We start from the raw sequence: 23,705 nt of genomic DNA, 5'->3' as shown, positions 1-23,705 counted from the left end.
TTAGAACAACTACATCCAGCAGAGTTAAAAGATAACATAATTTAATGACTACAACATTCCTGTCGCATCTCTGCTACCTTCCATCCCTTCTCACCTTTTAATAAAACTTCTTTGTTACTTCAGCTGAATTTACTGAAGAGTCTAGTAAAGCACACCGACACAACTTCTTTTGGTTTCTCTATGAGTTCAGTTTCTTTGAGCAAATGTCCAATTTTCCACTCAGCACAGAGCACTCACCTATGCAGCCCTAGGCATGTGCGCAGCAGAAGTACCCTGAGAATCAGGCCTCAAGCACCTGGTACCCAACCGTACACCAATTTAAGAGTCAAGCATGTAGGAAACACATTATTAGCTTGTTATGTCACACTGTTAAGCTACCTGTAAATGAGAAACAAGATAACCCACTAGTAAAGCCAATTTGTTCAGTCAAGCAAGAACAGGTCTTCTTATGGGAGTAAATAAAATGATCAAGGTACATTCATCTCTCTCAATGTCAACTGTAGCGTAAAAAGAAAACAACAACAAACCAACAGTAATGCCACATAGAGGGTTTCTTCTTGCAACCTTAAGAGAGCAAAGCCAGAGGAAACCAAGAGGTTGTTCAGTGATGGAAGCCTCTGGTGGAAGGGAGCCAAACAGTGATAAGTTTGTGTTCCTGCAGAGCTCAAAAGCCAAAGGACTTGGGTCTTGTTTGTTATCCTCCAAAACAGCCTGAGGCCAGAAGCATGGTTTCCACTCAAAAGACTATACTTTCAATCACTTCCTCACTAAGCTGTTTCTTGAGTGAGTCTGCTTGCAATAAATCTCCTTCTGTGGAAGCGCACTCCTTAGTTCTCATTCCTGAGGAGAGGCCGAGCCAGAACAGAGGCATAAAGCTGCACCTCAAGGCTCACCTTTAGCCATCAGCAAAGAGGTAAAAGGCCAAGACTTGCTTTAAACCTTCCCACACCCGCTCAGCTCTGGCCCTGGGCTGCACTTCCCCTCCAATAGGACATGGATTTATTTTCCCCAAAAGCTTTTTTTTAAAGGGCTCACAGTCAGATTTTTAGTGATATTTCCACACATAAAGATGTACACGAGTGCTTGGTGTCATTGTTGCTTCATGGACACTCATAAAGCTGCGAGAAGCTTAAGAGAAACTTAATTAGGTTACAGGAATTTACTGAGGAGTGTTTCATTTTAACAGAGAAAGATACAACAAACTGACATGGCAAGCATATGCAAAGCTCACCACAGCTTTCTTTCCTTTTTCAGAAGGCTGGTAACAAGTGCTGTGAAATAATACATAGTGAGTAGGAGCTCACTGAGCATTTCAGCGCTATGACCAAAGGAATTATTAATATCAACTGCCAGACAAATGATCTCATATACCAACACTAACAAACTGTTACCAGATAGATATCCTGCAGCTACAACATGACATCCGTTCCATTATAGGCACCAGAAGGAGCAGCTGATATTTAAAGCTCAAGTAAAAGCCTGTTTGCAAGTTTTGAACCCAGCTGAAATAACACATTTTTAATAGAATCCATGTAAAATAAAATGACTGCCTATTTCACATTGTTTCTTCACAAAACATACAAAACAAATCTTATCAATGTTTGCACCACAAATATCACATATTTGCCAGTGAGGGAGCAATCTTCCAAGAACTCCAGTATATGTCCTTACATTTTTATACCCCTTGGATACAGGTGCCTCATAATCAAAAAACAGCAACAGACCACACAGAACATGAGACCAGTGTGAAATCTCAGCCCTCTGCTTAAAAGGTAACTTCAACCTTTTGTGTTTAAAAGTACAATAAAGCCCTGCTGTGCAATCTCATCCTAGAATCAAGCGAGAACTACACACTGCTGTAAACCCAAGTACAAGCTACCCACAATAGTTAATTTTCTTAAAGCCACTCAATACCAACACTAATACATTCAGCCCTTGAGACACTCTAGTCTTGACATAAACTTTGTGGTTATTACATTAAAAATTCTAGGGGAGGAGGATGCTTTGTTTCTGCCATAATAGCTGCTCTTCTGCTGCGCACATGAACCTGGTAGCAGTCCAAAGCCTGTACAATCTACTCTAAATCTATCTTGGAAGGGAAGCAGGATTTGATAAGCAAATAAGAAGTACGTATATATACACACATGAAGATATTTTTACTTAAGGGAAGCAAAAAGCAGTAGTAATAAAAAACAGAAGCTGAAGATGTGTGTACAGAACTGCTTAGAACAAATATAATATCATGTCATGAGTACCCATCTGCTCCCCAGCTGTTTTTATCTTTTTTAAAGAGAAATACGATATTCTATAGTTCTACTTACTGCCCTTCCACCACCCTGTAGTCCCATTATTCTGAAGGGTGGTGCAGGCCAGTAGTAAGTCCTGCTAACCTAAGAGCACTTCATTAAAGCCTACACCTTGTGTTTACTTCCTTCTCACCCAGCAGGTAAGGGCTGTGTTTCCATTAGCATGAAGCACAGCCCAGCAGGACTAGATCCACACAGAGCAATAAAATAATTGGTGCTAAGGACCTGACACCCACACTGTGCATGCTGTGAGGTTTTCTGTTTCAGCAGCAGTAGCCTGCTCCAAGGGCTGAACGCACTGTGGCTGGGCATTCAGTGATTGAAGCACTTTCTAATTTCATTCAATCCAACAGGAATCCAGTTGGCACACCAGAGCCACTCAGCTACAGGAGCCAAAGTTCTGTAAGTGGAGACAATTGAGAGGATTTCTTTAAAAGACCACTCCTGCTCCAAATTAAAACATTAAGGCTCCTGCAGCCAAGAACCATTGCATGTGGCTCAGCATTCAGCTACAGGCACCACAGCTCTTTTTGCCCATGAGATTGTGCCAGCTCATCCTGGTCAGCAGCATCCATGACAGCTTGCTTTTCTCTTCACAACCAAAGAGAGGAAGCAGCTCTGATGCTCAGTCAAGTCTTAGCTCCAGTGAAAGGAAAACAGCACAAGCAGTACTCTTCACAGGCAGACCTCAAGTCTGGTCCAGTGCCCCCTTGTAACAAAGTTTCTCCTGCTTCTCCTGGGAACACTATAAAATGCAAAGCTTACCAGTGACACATTGGGGGAGGGAAATTGTCAAATTAGGTAAACTTGGGGAGTTATTACCTACATGAATCATTTTCAGCAAGTGTGTTACTGCTTTGGGTGAGGGGCACACAAGCTTTCAGGAGTTCTGTAACAATCCAGGGTTCAAGGATACAGATGACCACTGGTCTCAGAGGACAGTTTAAGAGATCTATATACAGCAAGACAGACACCAAACGTGGGATGATCTCATTAACTAAGAAAATTTGCTAAAAATCCTTAAAAAATACAGGCTTGCCATTAGACCAGACAGCAATCCTGCCACTCTGCCTCTAACAGTGACTTAATACAGAAGTTACCAAAGGATTAAGACTTCAGCTCTACTTCCAATCATGCATTGCCACTCAGTCAGAAATTATTGTTCAACAGAACGACTAATAAAAAATCTCATTTCTAAGGCCCAGTTATTATACTCCTACAGGTCACCAAAAGATCACAGGAAAAAAAGAAGAGTGCTGAGTGTCTACAATAAAATCTTACTTAAGACAATTTTTCTTTTAAAGAGCCATAGCATTTAAACGGTACTGAAACTGAAAACACCTTACCTAGTGAACAGAAAAGAGAAACACGTAGGCCTTAACCTCACAAGATACTGCAAATAGGAGAAATACAGGTTTTAACAGGGGAAGACACTATGTAGGGGAAACTGCCTCGTGGAGATCCAATGAATGAACCCAAGAGAAGGAACAGAGCGCTAGTCTCCGATACAAAGAACCTGTAAGATCTCACGGACGGAGCAAAACAACAGGGTAGGTATGGAAAACACGCATTCTTTCAAATGGAGAGACTCGATTAGACCTTATACGCTACAGAGGATAAAAGCAGCACGGCTTTACAGCTGCCCCAGATACTCCAGCCCCGCTCTCTAACGCAGCACAATCGCTCCGACCAAAGGAATTAGGTGGTAACCCAGACCCCCCCCAGCACCGTTCAGACGTTACCACGCGGAGGGCTGTACGGAGCCTCACCCCGCGCCGCTCCTCGTGCTCCAGCGCTCACCTGAAAGCGGGCCCCTCCCCGGGAGCCCGACCGCTGGGGGCCGCCGCACCACCGCCCCTTTTGTTGAAGAGCTTCTGCAGCAGAGTGGGGGCCATGCTGCCGAGCCGAGCCGCCCCGCCCCGACGGCGGCCCCTCGCACAGCGGCTCAGTGCGCGGAGGGCGGCCGCGGCTTCATTCTCGCGGCCGAGGAGCCGCCCAGCATCGCGCGGAGGAGGCGAGGGGCGCCGGCTGCCGCCGTCACCTGACAGCACCCGCTCCCGCCCGGAGCCCGAGCCGCCCGGAGGGGACGCGGAGGCACCGCGCCCCTCGGCTGGCTCTCGTTGGATGGGCACCGCCACAGAGCCCGCCCCCAGCGCCGGGAGCCAGCCTTAAAGGGCAACGAGCCCTGAGTGTGTATGTGTGTGTGTGTGTATGTATGTATATATATATGTGTGTATATATATGTGTATGTGTATGTATATGTATATATTTATGTATATATATGTGTATGTGTATGTGTGTGTATGTATGTATGTGTGTGTGTATTTATGTATGTATGTATGTGTATATGTGTGTGTATGTATGTATGTGTATGTATATATGCATGTATGTGTATGTATGTATGTGTGCTGGTAGCTCACACGGGTGGAGCAATGCACATCAATTACACGTATTTTTGTACTCGTGGCAACATGCATGCGCATATATATGTATAATACACATCTTATAATACATCCCTGTGCATGTGGGTGTGTTAATACGTTTATGTTTATACATCTTTACTTATAACCCAAATATCCAAATGCTGTTCTGATGTTACTATATTTGTGCTTGCTTAACATAGCCAGTTTCATAGAACTGCAGAATATCCCAAGTTGGAGGGACCTCGAAGGGTCATTGTCTCGCTCCAATTTGTAGGAGGGAGGCAAGGTTCTTTGATATGTGTATACCCGGCGTGAGATTAAGAAGCAACGGTTCAAATGTTGGTCCAACCAGTTTATTAGAGTCCTAGCTATTTTTAGGGAGATGGGGAAGGGAAGGTAGGCGATAGAAAAAGTAAGAAATGTAAGCAAGGAGTCTTTGCAGAGAGCGAAAGAGATATAGTCACCACCGTGGGTCCAGCGAGGTACACAGTAGGTCCGACGATCTCAGGAACTCGTCTGATCGCCGCAGGGGATGGGAGACAGCCAGGGAGCTCCACAGCAAGCCGGTCCCAGGGGTTCTTCCGACGAAGTTTCCCCCTTAGGGAATTCTCCGTCAAAGGTGTCTTTGGGAGTTTGTCTCCAAAGTCCCCAGTTTAGCGAGGGCCTTTTATCCCCCATTTCGGTGGGGGTTTTTCTTCTTCTTAACAAACACTTCTTTGTAAAATGATTTAAAACTAACTTTTCTGACATTCCTGCCCCACAGATAAGCCAGCAAGGGTTGGAGGTCTCTGTTGCCTGACACAAGATTTACCACCTTCTGCAGGGGTCTGCTCCTCCCAGCAGCACCCCTGGAAAAGACTGCTTGTCTTGTTCCTGCTTATCTTTGCAGTCCTAAGCAGGGATGGCACGATAACACCCACCATTCACCCTCCTGGATAGTTAGCAGTTGCCTGTCAGAGTCTTATCATCAGAAAGGCCTCACGAAAGCAAACTTTGAGACAATAAAAGAAAAACAGTTCTGTCTTTCACACCACCCTGTGGCTCAAAGGTTGCTTGAAATTGAGCAAATGACCATTCACGGTGGTGAGGAAAGAAAAAAAAAAAAAAAAAAGTAAGCATAAGGGAAAAGAGGGATAGGTGATATGGGGGAATTAAATGTTCATCATTCAATCAAAACCTTGATTGATAATGCACTAACTAAACATGAGGTTACATGTAAGGTCATAATTTTTTGAGTTGACATATACACACTGATTCCAGCTTTCATTTTAGACAATTCTATAAATGGAATTTCAAAGCTAATGTATTATTACTTATCAACAACTATGAGTTGGCAAACCACCAAAAGGAGAGAGAAGGAACACAATAGTGGTGGATGCGATTAGGCAGTGCCTGCAGGGCGTCCCCTGCTTCAAAGCGCACTTTGCCTTTCTCACCCATCACAGATTCTCTCCTGTTTTAATTCTTGCTAGAGATTGCAAGGCTTTTTCACATGTGCTCCATATCCGCATGGCCAGTGCATGATACAGAGCCCAGGTGGAACACCTGCTCTTAAAAGGTAACAAACCACTATATTAGATCTCTCTACAATACAAACTACTCAGAAAAGTTATTTAGAGCTACAGTTACTTATTCCTATTGCTTGTTACTTGCTTTACCCTTAGCTTCCTTTCTTTATTTAATTGGTAAGCTTTTTCTTGTTGACCTACTCCTACTATTGTTACAAAAATCATCTAAGGGTAGTAATTCTTGATGCAGTACAGAGTGAGATGCACCCGTATCTACCAGAAAACAAACATCTTTACACTGCTGTGTGCACATTGCATTCAGTCCACTGGGGGCAAAACTCATCCTGGGATCTTCAGGTCCTGCTCTAGTGCAGCTGCTATTATTCTTCCCAATTCTTTCATTACAATCCCTCTTTCTATACAATTTCCAAGCTCCATCCACATACCCTCAATTATACTTCTGTATCATTAACAGTTCTTATACCATCAAAGCAGTTTGTCCCATTCCCTTCAGAACCCACAGATCAAACAACACAGTTCTTCAGTTTCCACAACACCCTTAGTACCATATAACTTTCCTTTAGCAATCCATACTTACATATACCATAAACATTTAAAAATCACAAAGACAGTGACAATAACCAATAGTATCAAATAAACAAGTAAAACAAATAAATAGGGGTATTTGTGTCAGCTGCTGTCCACTTGAGCATTTCCAAAGCAGTTCAATTACTGAGAGATATAAATACTAGTTTGGCAAGTTAGAGTACTGTTATAGTTTACCGAACTTTTCACAGAACAGTGTGTGGGATACCCCACAGTATAAACCATAAGAGGGATAATTCCAGAAACATACCCATCTCTTATCAAAACTTAGACATTTTCCAACAACCATGTTTTGTATGGAACTCCTGGACTGATGTGACACTGAAAAACATCAGTGCAAAGGGTTTTAAAATAGATTTCATTTTTGACCACATCTAACAGATATTAGATAGGTCCCTTGGCTCATTTCCCAATTTGTTAGGAATTTGGAAACACTATGGAGGAGTTACATGCAAATCATAATCAGTTTGACAAAAAGGGGTAAAGGAAGGGATGAGAAGGAATGGTTATCACTGTGCAGAAAGTACCAGAAAGTCAGGATGATCTGAAAAAACTCTGAACCAAATTGTGAAGTTTTAACAGATCCAAGGACTGATATCAATCACAATCCACAACAACAACAAACAAAAACATAATACTATTGCAACCAAAATATGTAACAACGAGTTATATCAGTATTCTAGCAAGATCACATCTTTAATTTTTCTGTCACAAAACACAAATGGTTAAAGTCAGCTATCAGTCATTCTGTATTCAGTAAAGGTCCCACGGGGATTTTCTGAAAAATAAAACAAGACAACAACTTGCCCTTTTGGGGCTTTGTTAATACAATTAAAAATGATGGTACAAACCAGTGAGAGTTAATTTTACATTTCTTTATCGGGGTGTCCTTAGCCTTCCAAGGATATTCGTTATAGGATTTCATTAAGGTTAGGGAGACTGGCCTCATGTTAGCTGAGTCAGTGGACACAGGCTGGCCAGAGAGATAAATGTTTCCCTAGCTTATCAGCAACTGGATCATGACTCACAGGGGCCATTGGCAGGAGTGGTGAGGCATTGGGACAGAAGGTGTTAACCAACATCTACCCTTCACTGCCTTCCCCCCCCCCCCCACCTCCCTCTCATCTGGGGGAGGGGGCGAAAGCATCAGCTTTCCTTGAGCTTTTGTTCTGGCCACAAGTTAACTAATTTCTCTAACCTGACTGTGGGTAATCCATTCATCAGGTCTCGTGGAACACCCTTTTGCCAGCCCCGTGTCCAGAGACGATTACGTTTATGATCAATATTTCGCCTACCCGTTCTTACTGGCAATGAGACCCTTCCAGTTCCACTGAGCTTTGGACTAGGTGGCCTAGGAGCAAGGGTGGTTGCTGCGAGCCTTACTTCCTCTGGTTCAGATATACTGGAAGAAGCCACAGGCCCATATTTCCTTTCATAATTAATCAACTCTTGGGCAACCTCCCCCCATGTCCATACTTTATATCCCGACTGCAGATGGTTAGAGGTTACAACTCCTAATGCTGCCCGGGTTCTTTCTCCCTGAGGCACAGCCTGTACCTTTCCTTGCAGTTGTATGCCTATAGGTTTCAGTGATTCTGGAAGCCCCCTGATTAAAGGAGTCATCCGTTCAGGATCAACAGGCATCATCATAGGTGCTTCATGATGTGGCTGCAGCTTTCTATCATACATCATTTGCAGACAAGCAGCTTTTTGAACACTTTCAACCAATTGATCAGCTGTCCCATTAATGGCAAGAGGGTCTCCCCTTTCTAAAGGGTTAAGACCACCTGCCCAATAGGCAGCCCTTTGTGTTAGGGACCAGGGAGCACGGTTGTTACCAGTAGTTAAAAATACTCCAGGCCCCCAATAACCTTCAGCTTCCTTTTCAGTTAACAGTATTTGGTCTCCACCAGTTAAGCTGACTCTCCATACATATTCTGTCTCTGACTCCTTTGGAGAGCGGCTAAAATCCTTTTTCAGTTTTGCTAATTCAGTGGCAGAAAAAGGAATTTCTTTAACATTCATTTGAGGATCCAGATCCTCACTGTTATCAAATGTATATTCAGTTTTTATCAAAGGACGCAATTGGGCTGGCGAGTCCTCTAATTTGCCAAGCCCTTCCTTTATTCCGTGTAGTTCCTTCTGAGGAAAAGTTTTTTCTTGAGGCAAATTATGGACAGCAGTATTGCTAGTATTCTTATATGTCAATAGTTCCTTAAAAGCCATTTGCAACAAAACTGTATTATGTTGCTCTCTTTGTAATTGTTCTTCAAGGTTCACTATTTGATTCTGCAGAGTTTTTACCAATTCTTGCATTACTTTAACTGATTCCTGTAATGCTTGTATGGTTTGGGTTTCTGCCGAATGCTTTTCATCTCGGAACTCCACGGCAGCTTTTAAAGCAGCACCGAGTACCGCACAAATAAACGATTTTCCTTTCCCGGCTCGAGTATGAGCCTCATATTGTAAAACACGAATGCGGTCGGAAACACTCTGCAAGTTATACCAGTTTTGTCGTGCCCAATCCACCCCTGATAAAGAGGGCCGAGCACCATGCTTTTCTAAAAGGTCAAATAGCACATTTTCACTTTTCATAGTGGCAACAATTTCACTCATTTCTCAATACCCTAAAAGATACACACTAAGGGAAGAAAAGGTACACTTAACTCCTTACCCTTCCCCAGGGAGACACGCACCTATCAAACAAATGCAAATGCTACAATCATTCCTCCCTTTCACAAAAGACAAAGAAGCCAAATCAACACTTACAAAGAAAGTGTAAACACCTAAATCGCTCCTGGCTACCCTGTCAGGCCAGAAAAACTTCAAGCTTAAAGCCACACAAGTTTCAAAACACTTCTAGGTTTCCCAGAAAGGAATAAACTTCTTGGAGAGGCACAAATGTCAAAAAATTACTTCCTCACTTCCCAAGAGGCGTACACAAAACTTTCAAATTCCAAAATACGTTACTAGATACTTAAACCACAAAAATGCGAAATAGTCTTCCCGAGGAGGCAAACACGTATAAAACAAAAGTAAATAGTCAAAATTAATTCATACGTCCCCGAGAGGTAAACACATAAGCAGTAAAGTTTCAGAATATGGAGCGGTCTTCCTGGAGAGGTGATCACATTTAAGTTAACAAAATTGTCGCTCCTTGCAAAACCAGGAGGTACATACAGAAAAATTTTGGAGTTTTTGGAAGGACAACACTCTCACGGCGGGCATCCTGCCGACTACGCCAATAAAAATGTCTCGCTCCAATTTGTAGGAGGGAGGCAAGGTTCTTTGATATGTGTATACCCGGCGTGAGATTAAGAAGCAACGGTTCAAATGTTGGTCCAACCAGTTTATTAGAGTCCTAGCTATTTTTAGGGAGATGGGGAAGGGAAGGTAGGCGATAGAAAAAGTAAGAAATGTAAGCAAGGAGTCTTTGCAGAGAGCGAAAGAGATATAGTCACCACCGTGGGTCCAGCGAGGTACACAGTAGGTCCGACGATCTCAGGAACTCGTCTGATCGCCGCAGGGGATGGGAGACAGCCAGGGAGCTCCACAGCAAGCCGGTCCCAGGGGTTCTTCCGACGAAGTTTCCCCCTTAGGGAATTCTCCGTCAAAGGTGTCTTTGGGAGTTTGTCTCCAAAGTCCCCAGTTTAGCGAGGGCCTTTTATCCCCCATTTCGGTGGGGGTTTTTCTTCTTCTTAACAAACACTTCTTTGTAAAATGATTTAAAACTAACTTTTCTGACATTCCTGCCCCACAGATAAGCCAGCAAGGGTTGGAGGTCTCTGTTGCCTGACACAAGATTTACCACCTTCTGCAGGGGTCTGCTCCTCCCAGCAGCACCCCTGGAAAAGACTGCTTGTCTTGTTCCTGCTTATCTTTGCAGTCCTAAGCAGGGATGGCACGATAACACCCACCATTCACCCTCCTGGATAGTTAGCAGTTGCCTGTCAGAGTCTTATCATCAGAAAGGCCTCACGAAAGCAAACTTTGAGACAATAAAAGAAAAACAGTTCTGTCTTTCACAGTCATCAAGTCCAACCCTTGGCTCCGCCCTGAGCACCCAGTAGCCCAGACCTATTTTTGAGGAAGGTATTCAAATGCTGCTTGAACTCCAGCAGCTCAGGGTGACGCCTGCTGCCCTGGGCAGCCTGTTCCATGCCCTCCTCCCTCTGTTGAAGAACCTTTCCCTAATCCCCAGCTGCCCCTCCCCTGATAAAGCTCCATGCTGTTCCCTTGCTGTCATAGAAGCAGAGCTTGGAGCTGCATCAGGCCTCCCCTCAGCCCCCTTTGCTCTGGGCTGAACAAACTGAGGGACCTCAGATGCTCCTCATACAACTTGCCCTCCAGAGTCTTCAGCACCACTGTAGCCCGCCTTTGGATGCTCTCTGACAGCTTTATGTGTGGTCCTGTCCACCAGCAGGACCTTATGTCCACCCAACCACTAAGAGAACATAAATCCGAATGCTCACCTCTAACCAGCTAAGCAATAGCGAATAAAGCATAATCCCACTCTTCTTCAGTAAAGGCAGGTTACAGCTATATAAGATGACAGCCATCATGGCTGACAGAGTAGGCAATGTCAGGGAGGAGCTGGGCATCCAAATCCAGTAATAAACACAGCACTGTAATTCCCACAGAACAGTGCTGAGAAGCTTCCAGTTGTAAATGTTGTGACTGCCACCACATCAAGTGGGGCTGCGTCAAGTGATGGTGGCCAGTGAGGGAAGGAGCGCAGACTAAACCCATTGGCTTAGAGAACCCAAGGCCCACATCATGAACACTTCACAGGGTTTTATTTTGGACTGGTTGTAGGCTGGTCCTGTGGGCAGAATGATTGGCAGTGGCTGGAGCATGTTGAATGTGCAAAAGATGAAAAAGGCCTGGTTTCATGTTATCTGAAAATAATGTTCAAAGTCTGTATCCCATCCCAATTAGAGTTTGGCTGTAAAGAACACCTGACAAAGAAAATGCAGTGACTATTCACTATCCTAGGAATGCAAGATATGAGCAGATACAAAGAAAAATGCCACGCCATCTCCCAGGCAAAGACCATTTACAGCAAGATAGTATTTCTACAGCTCTCATTCTCCTTAGAATACATGAAATAAAATGCAGTATTGGTGAATCAAAACCTCATTTATAATATCTCCTGAGGGGCAGGGAGAACACATTGTGATTGGTGAGACACAGGACACAAAAGGAGATCAATTCTCAAAGGTAGAAAAATATGCCACTGCCTTAGAAAGCTGTCAGTACATTAAAATGATCCATCAAATCCAGGGATATTTAGATGTTTGGGTGTTTCTGTGTTCCACAGACCATAAATCTCTTTGAAGACTCTCCTGAGTATGTAGGAACTAGGCTTTATAGCCAGGACAAACTGACTTAAAATCCCAGTCTCCTCAGTCAGGTTCACTAATCGAGGATATTTGGTAATTACTGCTTAGTGATTTGCACTGCGTAAAGTTACACAAGGGCAGAATAAGTCTTGCTACAATTTGCAAAGCATTGGCTACATTTTGGATTCATTAAAATAAATAAAATCTGATTTTTATTGCTGCTGAGGAAAATGTGTTATCCATTAATGTCTAGAATTATTGTCTCTGCGTATTGTTATTACTACTGTTTAGCACAGTAAGTCTAAATTACTCTCCACTGAGAACTTCAAAAGCCTGTTCCAAAATGCATTCCGCTTTTCAGGCAGGGGTAGAGACTGACAGCAACAGAGCGCCAGGGACCGCAGCCCCTGCAAAGCAGCTCCATCATCCTCCCCTGAATGGAGCATTATGTAATGTGTGCTGTTGCTGCAGCAACTTTTCCCAGCCCCTGAAAAATGCTACAGAGATGCTGCCTTAATATAGACAAGTAGTTTCTCTTTTTTTATATGGAATATACAGTCAGCTAAAAAGGAAAGTCTAAAGAGAAGCAATAATGTAAGGAAATTGTTTCAAAAAATACTGGTAATTATTGCTGTATGAAATGAAACAATCAGTTTTAAACAGTCTTCAGTATTAAAAACAGGAAGAACAGATTAAGGATCTCTTCTTTCAGTCACCAGAATACAAATATCGAGTAGTTTGGGAAGAACCTGTCAGCATTTGCAGATTGTATTTCTCAGCCTCCTGCCTGGGACTCCATCCAAAGCTTAGCAGGAGATTCTCCTACCCTTGATTTTCAAAGGCAAAATCCACTGTGAACATTCCTATTTGCAGGCTGTGCTCTCGTCTTTAAATCCATGCCAACAGTGCTTCATCTTGGATTCCACCCTCCCCACGTCAAAAATGCATAACAAACAGTTATCCTAATTGGATATTTTAATGTCTTTGTGTGATCAATAACAACAATAAACAGCATCATACACTTACATGGAATTACAGTAGCATACAGGACATATATTTGTACCAACAGGGAGAGCACACAGCCCAGCTATGGAACTAATGTCCCACCCTTGCACAGTGGCACCACCACTCCGTACCTCTCCTTCATTCCAAGCCTGCCTTGTACCACTAACAGAAGCCATGGCAATGCTGCTGTGCCTCTACACATCCCAAGGTCCTGTGTGATGCCCTGCTTGGTTGTGTCTACACCATGCGCTAAGCAGAGATAAAATAACAAAAAGTGATCCTGTTTTTGCCTGGTTCTTAACTAAATGATGTGAAAGTCAGTGACAAGTACCTGCATGACTTCTCTTTCAACTTCTGGCATGTCAGCACAGCAGACACTTTGCTTCTTAAGACGTGGTGAGGCAAGAACATGCAGTTCTTTCTTTTGTTACTATTGCATTGATTGCTGAGAGGAATCCCAAGCACAGATGCAGGTTGGGCAGAGAATGGCTTGAGAGCAAACCAGCAGAGGATTTGGAGGGTGTTGGCTGATGAAAAATTCAATGTAAGCTGACAGTGTAAGCCGGTGAACAACCATGAGACTTACACGAACTAATATGGCTGTTAGCATCCCTAGTCAAGACGGTTCTGTGCTGAGCCAAAGCCTTCCTCTGCGGGGAGGTGAAGCTGTTATGAGCTTCTGTTTTCAAATACAATAGGGAGGTGAAAAACAAACAAACAAATAATAACCAAAACAGAACACAGTTGCTCACAGCGCCTTTCAGCACAGCACAGGAACGTCACTCTGACAATCCCTGTCAGATATCACACCATACACTTGGTGTTACAGTCTGTCACTGGCTACAAACTGATTTCTAATGACACTACTGCAGTGCTGGGGAGGTACTCACTTGGCTCACATACTTTCCAGTCTCCGCTAATGACTCATAAAAGGCTTCAATTCCCTCTTACTCAGCTCACATCTTAAAATGAGCACAGCAGCATTTGTTTTCCCTTAATCCTCCCCTTGCTTGTAGCTCAGACACAGCTGGTGGATTGCAAGCTGCTTGGGACACAGATTGCTTCTCATGTTGTACATTGCACATGGGGACTTCTGAGCAACTACTGTAATACGACTTACTAATCTGGAGTATAACCTCTTCCAACTTGGCCATGAACATGGCTGCAGGAGTGTGTGAGCCTGCTGCTGGAGGAATGAAACACCGCTTCTTCCCCAATGCAAGCTGCCAACAGCTCTTGTGGAGGACACACACACACATAGAGTACTTCACTCTGATGCCTGCCAAAGGCGACCGTACTCTTGGCTTGACCATTCTACCTCAGTGATATTGTTAATCCTCTCTCTTTACGCCTCACCTACGCTAAGTGCAGTGATGAAAAAACCTCAGCCTGTGCCCGTGGCCTGATGCCTGGTGACTTGCACATGACTCACAGCACTGGTGGCCTCTGACATTGGAGCATGTGAAATCCCTGACACAGTTGCATGACCTGGCTCACAGAACAAAATGCCTTTGCGTGGTTCCACTAATTCCTCACTAAGCGTTCCCAGATGGTGGCTGATGACTTTTTCCTTCTGTCTGGGGTTCCCCGATGCGATACACGAGAGCACTTGGTGCTGATCACCTCCAACCAGCACGGGGGCTGTGGGAACCATCACCGTGCAGCATAGGGCCTGCAGGGTTATTAATATCAGTGCTACTGCATTTCTCCTTTCGGTCTGGGAATTAGGTTGTGAGGAGCTCATCCGTTTCTTGATGGCTTCCACAGCTCCAACACAAGTGGCTGAGAGAGATGGTCGGCTTCAGAGTGGCTGCTGGGATGGTCATGCCTCGAGAAGAAACGTATTTTGCTTTCAGACCTTTAGAAAGCCGCCATTTCTCCGTGTTTCTAAACATTTTTGACAACTGATACATTTTGGTGGATTGCAGCTTCTAGCAAGGCCTGCGTATGAACTGTAAACCCACACTAAGTTAGGGAACCCCGTCCTCCCTCCCCCTCTCTCCCGTGTACCTACACAGCACCCCAACATTATGACTCCCCCAAACCCCTGCGGCCGCCACTCGTCGCACTGCCGCCGGTGGGCGGAGCGGGCCGCAGCCCCGGCCCCGCGGCGGCCGGAATAGGGGGGAGCTGAGCGGGCGGAGCCAGCGCGGACTGCGGGCGGCTGCACAATGTCGCACCCGTCCCCTGCACAGAGGCCCGGCAACCCCCGCAACCCCCGCGCCTATTTCGATGTAGACATCGGGGGAGAGCGAGGTGGGCGCGGCGGCGGGGCGGGCTCGCAACGTTCGGGCCGTGCGTGAGCGCTACGGAGCGGGGAGCGGGAGCGAGTCCTCACGGGGCGGCCGCTGCCGGGCGGGGATCGGAGGAGCGCGGGGGGTTGAGCTGAGCGGGTTAGTGGGTTCTGTGCCGGAATCGGCAGGGCCGGGGGAAGCAGGGAGAAGGGCAACATGGCAGCCGCTCCCCGAGCCGACAGCGGGCGGTGCGGCGCCGAGCGACGGGGCGGTGCCGCGTGGTTGGCCCTGGGCGCCTCCACGTGCGGCGCGGCCGCCATCAGCCGCCGAACGCTCGGTGTGAGACAGCCCGAGCCCCGGGCGAGCCGTAGCGCTGCCCTGTGCCGGCGATTCCCAACGTGTAACAGCAATCAGAATAAAAAGGATCAGCTCTGACACGTTTAGTTTCCTTTGCCCTGAATTAGGCGGCGCATCGCTGTACCGAGGACAGGACTGACGCATCGATGTTGTGCTCTCTGTCCTTTCAGTCGGACGAATCGTCTTTGAGTTGTTTGCTGACATCGTACCTAAAACTGCCGAAAATTTCCGTGCATTATGTACGGGAGAGAAAGGAACGGGGCCGACAACTGGAAAACCCCTCCATTACAAAGGGTGTCCCTTCCATAGAAGTAAGTTCTGTGAGGTTCTTGTATCAATCTTTGTGACTTTCCTGACCTGCTGCTGCATTTGATAATTGTTTTTTATCTTACAGTAATTAAACAGTTTATGGTCCAGGGTGGAGATTTCTCAAATCAAAATGGCACAGGCGGAGAAAGTATATACGGTGAAAAATTTGAGGATGAAAACTTCCATTATAAGGTACTCTATTAGAAATAGTAATTTTATTCAGGTTTTGGATTTCCAGTGGTGTTTAGTTGTCTTGCTATGTGAGACCGCAAAACAACAACTGAAAAACTGGCAGGCATCACTATCCAATGGTTAAAACAAGCCCCGAGTGCGGCTCCATCAATTACAGCTGTGAGATGTTCCTTTAATTTCCAATGGTGGTGCCCATGGCACTGCTGGATAAAGGTTATCTCGCTTACACATTGGTCCTTGTTGGTGGGCTCCATAGCATTCCGATGAAGGACATCTTATGGCATCATTGTTTTTTGTAATCTGGAGATGGTCTTGAATGGAGTGAAAGCAATCCCTATTTCTATGCTTCTCTGTTCAGCTGTAGCAGAAGTTGTCAGTGTGTCATTGTGCAACTCCCCTTAGTGCAGTCGTGGAGCTGTGCTGTTACTGTGCCAGAGTTTGCAAGCTGAGAGTCTGTCAGTCTGATGTTTCCAGACCTTTCACTTGCTTTGCAATCATACCAAATGAAAGCTGAAACCACCATGGGAGGGCCTCTTCATCAGCATTGTTTTTCCAAGCAAGAAAATGCATGAGTTTTGTTGATAAGTAGGACTTTTCATGGGACTGACACTGAGACACGGCCCCAAATAAGATGGAGTTGTGTGGAAACGTTCTGAAAATCAGAGCCACCAGATGCCCATCTGTAACTTTCTGTCTTGTTCTCTGAGTCTTTACAAACAAAACATGCATACATAAAGCAACACGAGAGCTTACTGTTGGCTTTTAGTATATTGGTCAGCAATGCCTAGTGTTAGTTCAAATTAAAAAAGAAAGAAAAAGAAAGCAAAAAACCAAGGTGAGACATTCACATCTCTCTCAGTGATCTGTTCCAACTCAGGAGCTGACTGGTGGGGTGGACTGACTGTACGAGAAGCAGACAAACGTTAAGAGCATCAAGTGATGTGCGAGTGGCTCTGCTTGTCAGAACACTAGGTGGCAAGTGCAGTGCAGAACTGGGTGTTGGCCCTCTTTGGTCACGATAAGTAAGATTAGCAGCCAACTGAGTGTAACTGTGATTTGCCAAGGCCTTATTATGTCTGTCTTTGCAATGTACATTAAAGCGATCTTGTATACGTTGGTTGTGATGTATTGTTTTTTGTTTGTTTTTTCCCAAATGCAGCATGATAAACCAGGGCTGCTGAGCATGGCCAATGCAGGACCTGGTACTAATGGCTCCCAGTTCTTTATTACAACAGTGCCTACTTCGCACCTGGATGGTAAACATGTGGTCTTCGGCCAAGTGATCAAAGGAATGGGTGTTGTAAAAATATTAGAAAACGTTGAAGTAAATGGAGAAAATCCTGCTAAGGTAAGCAAAGTCTAGGGCACCTAGGGATGGGTTTTTTTTGGGGGGGAACTGTTTTAATAAGCAAAACTGCTATTGACACCTTTTTTTTTTTCCCCCAGTTGTGTGTCATTGCAGAATGTGGAGAGCTAAAGGAGGGAGATGACTGGGGGATTGTTCCCCAGGATGGTTCAGGAGACACTTACCCAGATTTTCCAGAAGATTCAGATATAGACTTAAAGGATGTAAGTACTTTACTTCTAAGGTACTTATTTTACAGAATGCAAGACCTGTAAGTACTCCGAGTTACATGGTGTCTGCAATGGTGTTCACTCAGCCTTTATTTCTAGTAATCAAGATTAACTGGTAATGTCCATTAGGACAGTGAATGCTGGGGAAGGAACTGCTGTCTCTTTATTCAGTGCTAATTACAACTGATTTTTCTTTTCACAGTAAATAACAACACAATATTGCACTTATTTCTTTTCGTTTCTTTTTACTCATTTTTTGCTTGTGCTGTAGTGACAAATTGTAATTATTAGACTTCCAGCCAAGAGATGACTAACTTAATATCACATATATTGACTTTAGGCAGCGTTTAAAATATCCACCCTTAAAACTTTGCCTTACAAAAAATAAAGGACCAACCTTTAAAAGTATTTTTAGTATATAGCAGCTAGGTGCTGCTATACACTTCAAATATGTGCTGCTCTGTAAATAGAAACGATGGATTTGCTGCACACAGGCAGCTCTTTTTCTCAATCCATAGAAGTTTGAAGTGTTTTGAGAAAAAGAAATGAAATGTGTGTTGATACAACTTTCAGTTTAGAATGTGCAGAGTTCAGGTACCGCTTTGAGAGACAGAAGATGAAATATCCTTGCAGATAAAGCCAGCTTAGTTGAGTAGTTTGATTTTTGAGATACAATTTTTTCTATGGATAATGGTCAGCAGTGCTCTATGTAGCATTTAGGGGAAAACTGAACTGTTGTGTTATTTGCAGTGTTTTCTCCTTTATGCTGCAGAAAACCCATTACAAGTTTAATTTTTCTACTGCATACCATAAGGTAGAGAATGGTAGAGGAGTGGTTTGAAGCTAGTATTTATCTAAAACTGAAATGCTTCTGAGACTTCATTGTAGTCTGTGAAAGAGAATGGACATGGAATCCTACTGTTAAAAATTAGGTAAGCCAAGACTATTTTCCTAAGTAAATTTATATGTTATATTTTCCATCTATTAGGTTGACAAGATTGTGGCCATAGCAGAAGACATAAAGAATATAGGAAATACTTTCTTCAAATCGCAAAATTGGGCAGTGGCAGCTAAAAAGTATAGTAAAAGTTTACGGTAAGGCCATCATCATTAAATGAGGTAGTTCCTGTAACCCAAACCAACATTACTATCAAGCAATTACACATCTGGGGTGCTCTGCTTTTTTTTTTTTCTGTTCTAAACAATAACTTTCAGAGTCTGGGAGGCATTTGGTTGAGTTTTAGCTACTTGTTCATGTAGATCATCTGCTTACTTCTAGGTAAGAGCTATAGGTAGTCAGTATTGTTTAGAATTGGCTAAATCTTCCTGTTAATGCTTCTGTGCTGATGCATACCCCTAAGAAGAAAAGTACAACAGTATACTGGGTGTTCAGAAAGGAAAGGGAGGGAATGTTGATCTGACAGAGGGGAGAAGGGCACTACAGCGGGACCTGGATAGACTGGATCGATGGGCCAAGGTAAACTGTATAGGTTTCAATAGGGCCAAGTGTCAGGTCCTGCATTTTGGTCACAACAACCCCAGGTAACTCTACAAGATTGGGGAGGAGTGGCTGGAAAGCTGCCTGATGGAAAAGGACCTTGGTGTGCTGATGGACAGTCAGCTGAATGTGAACCAGCAGTGTGTGCTTTATACTCACTGGTTTATCAGCAGTAACAATAATGAAAGAAAATAAATTCAGCAATTTTTAATGCTGTATTTAAACTAATAGGGTTTCATAAAAGTGTTGTCTTCCTGAAGCACAAAAATTCATCCTTCAATTATAGATATTAACACACGATGTAACTTCTCCTGCCTTTAAGAATCTTTTCATACTCCAAAAGCAAATGTGGAATAACTGATTTGACACAGAAACTTCTTAGAAATCATAAAGAAAAAAGGCTGGAATGAGCCTTAAGGAACTTTGCGTTTTAACTAACCATTCTAAGAAAAGTAACAGGTATAATTATGCCATCATTCCCATTTAGTTGTCATGCCAACGTGAGCCATCTAACAACGGCTCTTTCAGTTTGTGTAGACCATTTCTTTATACTAACTATTTACCCTAGCAAATGGAAAGTAGCTTCTCTAAGTAGACCTATCTGTTTGACCCATAAAGAGTCCACTCAAGTGGACATGCCTCACTGTTCTATCACGAAGTCTAATACTTCAGGTAGTATGGAATAGTTCCGACAAAGCTCTTACCAAAAAGCAGCTCCCTTGTCTTAGTTAAAACTCACCTGGCAACGATGTTTTAAAATCAGTGTTGTGTGTTCTCTCTTAGATTCCATTATAATCTCCAGTTATTTGTTTTCCTATCTTACTGATGCTTAGCCAGTTATTTTTAACCTAAGAATTCAGACTTTCTCACGCTAATGTATTATTACCTTGTTTCCCTTTATACTGAACTTACAGACTTGAAAGTTCTAATTTTGTTTCTAGAATGGTTATGATCTTTCACACTTTGGTGTGATTTCTAGATCCCATCGGTATAGTCTATTTGCTTTGAACATACTAGTTTTCATATTATTATCTATTGCTTTTGCACCTTTGTTCTCTCTTCTGGCTTCACATATTGCATGATGCACAGCAAGCATATACTCAATGGCATCATGTCTAATATGTATTTTGAACATCACTTATTTCTATACTCCAAAATAATATACAAACCATCCAGTACTCAAAAGATAGGAACAAAAAACTGAAATCATATCAGGACTAATCTGCAAAAATTGCATGTTACTTATGGCATAATTAATATATGAATGTCTGCAAGCATGATTTTGATCAATTTTCACTGTGTATTTTGAAACAATTCCTATAAGTAGGTCATTAAAAGATTCAGAACTCTTATATCCACAGCAGACCTTTGACATTTGAAACAAAACCTTCCAGCATTAGCACATTGTGAATTAAGAAAAAGGAAATACAACTTACCTCTCAGTTCACCTGTGATGTATAGACACAGGTAAACATTATGGTTAGTAGGAATAAACAATCACAGAGATAAATTTTAATGGTTTAGTGCCATCTAAAACAGTCTTGTCTAAGAAAAAGAGAAGATACTGTTAGTGTAGGGTCAGGAGGAGTACGTTCCTCTCGTGTTCTTACACTCAGCCATAATTACACCTTTTGTTAGGGTAAGTCTCACATACTGTGGTGCAAAATCATTTGTAATAATGGAATTGTAACTGCATTAAAAATGCCGCTTTAGAGAAGGCAGCTTGTGCCTATTTGTGGAAAGTTAGCTAAGGGCAGAACAAAACCAAAGCTGTAACAGTAGCACATGTGCTTTGTGAACCTGTTTTTCTCCAGGTATGTAGAAGCTTCTGAAATACTGGCAGAGGAAGGAGACAAGCCAAAGCTAAAGACCATTGGATTAAGCTGCATTTTAAACATTGGCGCTTGTAAACTGAAACTGTCGGATTGGCAGGGAGCCATCGAAAGTTGTTCAGAGGTAAAATTTAGCATTAAGTAATTTGATTAACAATTAGCCTATAGAGGGAATGGAGACTGAAACTGAGAGCTTTTTAAGAGTCTTGTGACAACATTCCCGTGGTAGAAAACTATTTTTTTTAGATTACCAGCAGACACATGTTTGAAAATTCAGTAGGTTTGTGTTTCATTCCTTGAAGCCAGTTTTCTAACTAACTAAAGCTCTTTGGGCTATGTTTAGCGATGAAATTGCTGAATGGGAAGAAAGAAAACAAAAGGAAATACTGAAAAAATAGAATTAGAGGCAAGAAAAAAAAGCCTGAAAACAACAGGACTGAATAAATATTAGATAAATTATTTCAAGTTTACTAACTGAAATTTTGAAAGAAAAACGAAAAACAAATGAGTTTTAGAACACTTATCTGTTAGTAGAGGTACATAATGAACACCTGTTGGGGCTCCTGGCTGAAAATGTGGAGTCCCAGCTGATCTGCACCTGAGGTCTTTTTAAAGAGCTGGCTCTCTTCTGCCTGCTAATGGTGTTCTGCAGAACTTTCACAACTGGCAATTCAGGATGGACAATGGAAGCGGAAAAAAATGAAGTGTAACATGACATCTGTCATTAAAAGATCTGATAAAAATCAAAATAGCATTTAAGCATTACATATAAAAATGTCTGATCATTATACTCGTAATACTTGCGAGTCTGAAAAATACATGTACATGTATTTATGATTGCAAAATTGCTAAAGGCAGCACCATAACCAGTCTCTAATAAGTGCATCGTTTGGTGCAAATAAGAAACTGCAAAGTGCTAAACCCATTCATACAACCCTTGACTTAAATTAGCTAATATGCTTATCAATGAAACCATTCCATTCAGCAAAGGTGTAATGACTGAAACCTGACGAGGTTCCTGAATCATATGATTATATGAATCTTCCTATTCCATTGTGAAAAGATTTTTCACCAAAGGATAGGAACAGAAAGTTCTGTTTTACTTAACGATACCATATTTCTGTTTTGTTCTCGTGTGGAGGAAGGTGCTGCAACACAGAGAGCTGTACGCTGAGCCTCAGAGTTAGGATAATTTGAACTGCAGCAGCACCTTGACAGCTGTACAGATGCAGTTCCATTTTATCTTTATATACGCTGGCCCTTGACAAAAGCCTGCTTGTGGTACAGCAGTACTAGAAAAGATAAGATAGCTATTGAGTGTGTTACAGTCTAGTGTGTTCTTTCCCCTGGTAATCTTTGAAAGCTTACCCTCAAATCAAATAGGGAGATTGTCTACTGGTGGGAACAGTGCCATTTGTAGAGATGATAGCTGTGAAGTACTACATGTTAACGTGACAATTTTATTAAATTCACAGGCTCTTGAAATAGATCCAGCAAATACTAAAGCTCTCTACAGACGGGCTCAAGGATGGCAAGGAATAAAAGATCTTGATCAGGCACTGGTAATTATCACAATATTTAATAATAATTATTATCTTAATCTAAATGTTTAATCAGAACATTTATTTATATCTCTTTTTCTCTTAAGGCTGATCTTAAAAAGGCTCATGAAATTGCCCCTGAGGACAAAGGTAAAAATAAAGCTACTTCTTACAGACTCTTTATTTCAAGAATGTAACGAAGTAACCAGGGTAATACTTGCATAGAAAATCATAACACTATGATGCCTGAAATGGAGGCTGCTGAAACTTAAAATGCCAGTGTACTAAGCACAAGTCTCCTGACACAGAAATATGTTCTTGTACAGCACTGATGCTTCTGTTGCTCTGCACAACCTGCTTATATAGGTACAGAGGTCAACAGCAAAGCTCATAGTGATCTTAATTCCCAGGTTGCAGTAACATCTAATAGGAAAAGATTTTTACATCGTAAGTCCGGTGTGGACATCAGCAGCGTGCTTCTTACATCCTTCCCTATGCGGTTACCTTACCAGGTGAAAGAAAGTATGGAACAAATTCTGTTTGCTGCTGGTATGTGATCTAACAGAAAATGAAATGTAGTCCAGTACATAAAAATACTTGCAGCAGTGAGATCTGGTCTTGACATACTGAGAAAGCTAATGTAAAGACATTACTATAACCGTGCCACGGATTTTCTTTTCCAACAGCTATCCAGACGGAAACGCTCAAAATCAAGCAGAAGATAAAAGCTCAAAAGGAGAAAGAGAAGGCAGCCTATGCTAAAATGTTTGCTTGATTTTTCTAATCCTAAATGTTGAATTCTATGCACTAACTCATGCAAAAGGCTAAACAGAGCTGTAAGTGTTCCTTCTTTCACTTGCCCTGTACTGCAGTTTTGTGTTTACAAGTCTAATAATAAAGACATTGTTCAAACGTCATACTTGCGTTTGGTGATTCAGATATGTTGTTAATGCATAAAAGCAGTAGTTGTTGTGCTT

The 23,705-nt window shown here is 42.8% G+C and overlaps 3 protein-coding genes across 5 annotated transcripts in view; 1 reads left to right on the top strand and 2 right to left on the bottom strand.

Annotated features, from left to right (window-relative positions):
• Window positions 1-4,451, bottom strand: part of FNIP2 (folliculin interacting protein 2) — a 42,950-nt gene extending 38,499 nt beyond the window's left edge. The window contains exon 1 of one of the 2 annotated variants that reach the window (XM_015860895.3): window positions 4,107-4,451. In XM_015860895.3, coding sequence (XP_015716381.1) covers window positions 4,107-4,201 — 95 coding nt within the window. In that variant the 5' untranslated portion in view covers window positions 4,202-4,451. The remainder of the gene's footprint in view (window positions 1-4,106) is intronic. The other variant, XM_015860896.3, reaches the window with a different exon arrangement.
• Window positions 4,452-4,988: 537 nt separating this feature from the next.
• On the bottom strand, window positions 4,989-10,988 carry LOC146761004 (uncharacterized). Its single transcript, XM_085546408.1, has one exon. It carries the CDS (start codon window positions 9,457-9,459, stop codon window positions 7,990-7,992), a length of 1,470 nt encoding a protein of 489 aa, XP_085402534.1. The 5' UTR covers window positions 9,460-10,988; the 3' UTR covers window positions 4,989-7,989.
• A 4,334-nt stretch (window positions 10,989-15,322) lies between these two features.
• Window positions 15,323-23,645, top strand: PPID (peptidylprolyl isomerase D). 2 transcript variants are annotated; one of them, XM_015860878.2, is made up of 10 exons: window positions 15,323-15,446; window positions 15,952-16,092; window positions 16,176-16,282; window positions 17,442-17,630; window positions 17,729-17,851; window positions 18,846-18,952; window positions 21,170-21,311; window positions 22,663-22,749; window positions 22,836-22,878; window positions 23,415-23,645. In XM_015860878.2, exons 1-10 carry the CDS (start codon window positions 15,362-15,364, stop codon window positions 23,501-23,503), a joined length of 1,113 nt encoding a protein of 370 aa, XP_015716364.1. In that variant the 5' UTR covers window positions 15,323-15,361; the 3' UTR covers window positions 23,504-23,645. The 2 variants fall into 2 exon arrangements, with proteins under 2 accessions (XP_015716364.1, XP_085402535.1); XM_085546409.1 differs by having other exon boundaries at window positions 23,139-23,645.
• The last annotated feature ends 60 nt before the right edge of the window (window positions 23,646-23,705 follow it).

The sequence above is a fragment of the Coturnix japonica genome, chromosome 4, assembly GCF_054131305.1.
Source record: "Coturnix japonica strain WE chromosome 4, WE-NBRP24, whole genome shotgun sequence".
NCBI lineage: Eukaryota > Metazoa > Chordata > Aves > Galliformes > Phasianidae > Coturnix > Coturnix japonica.
Note: the sequence above shows the minus strand (reverse complement) of the source record. Positions and strands in the feature narration are given on the sequence as shown.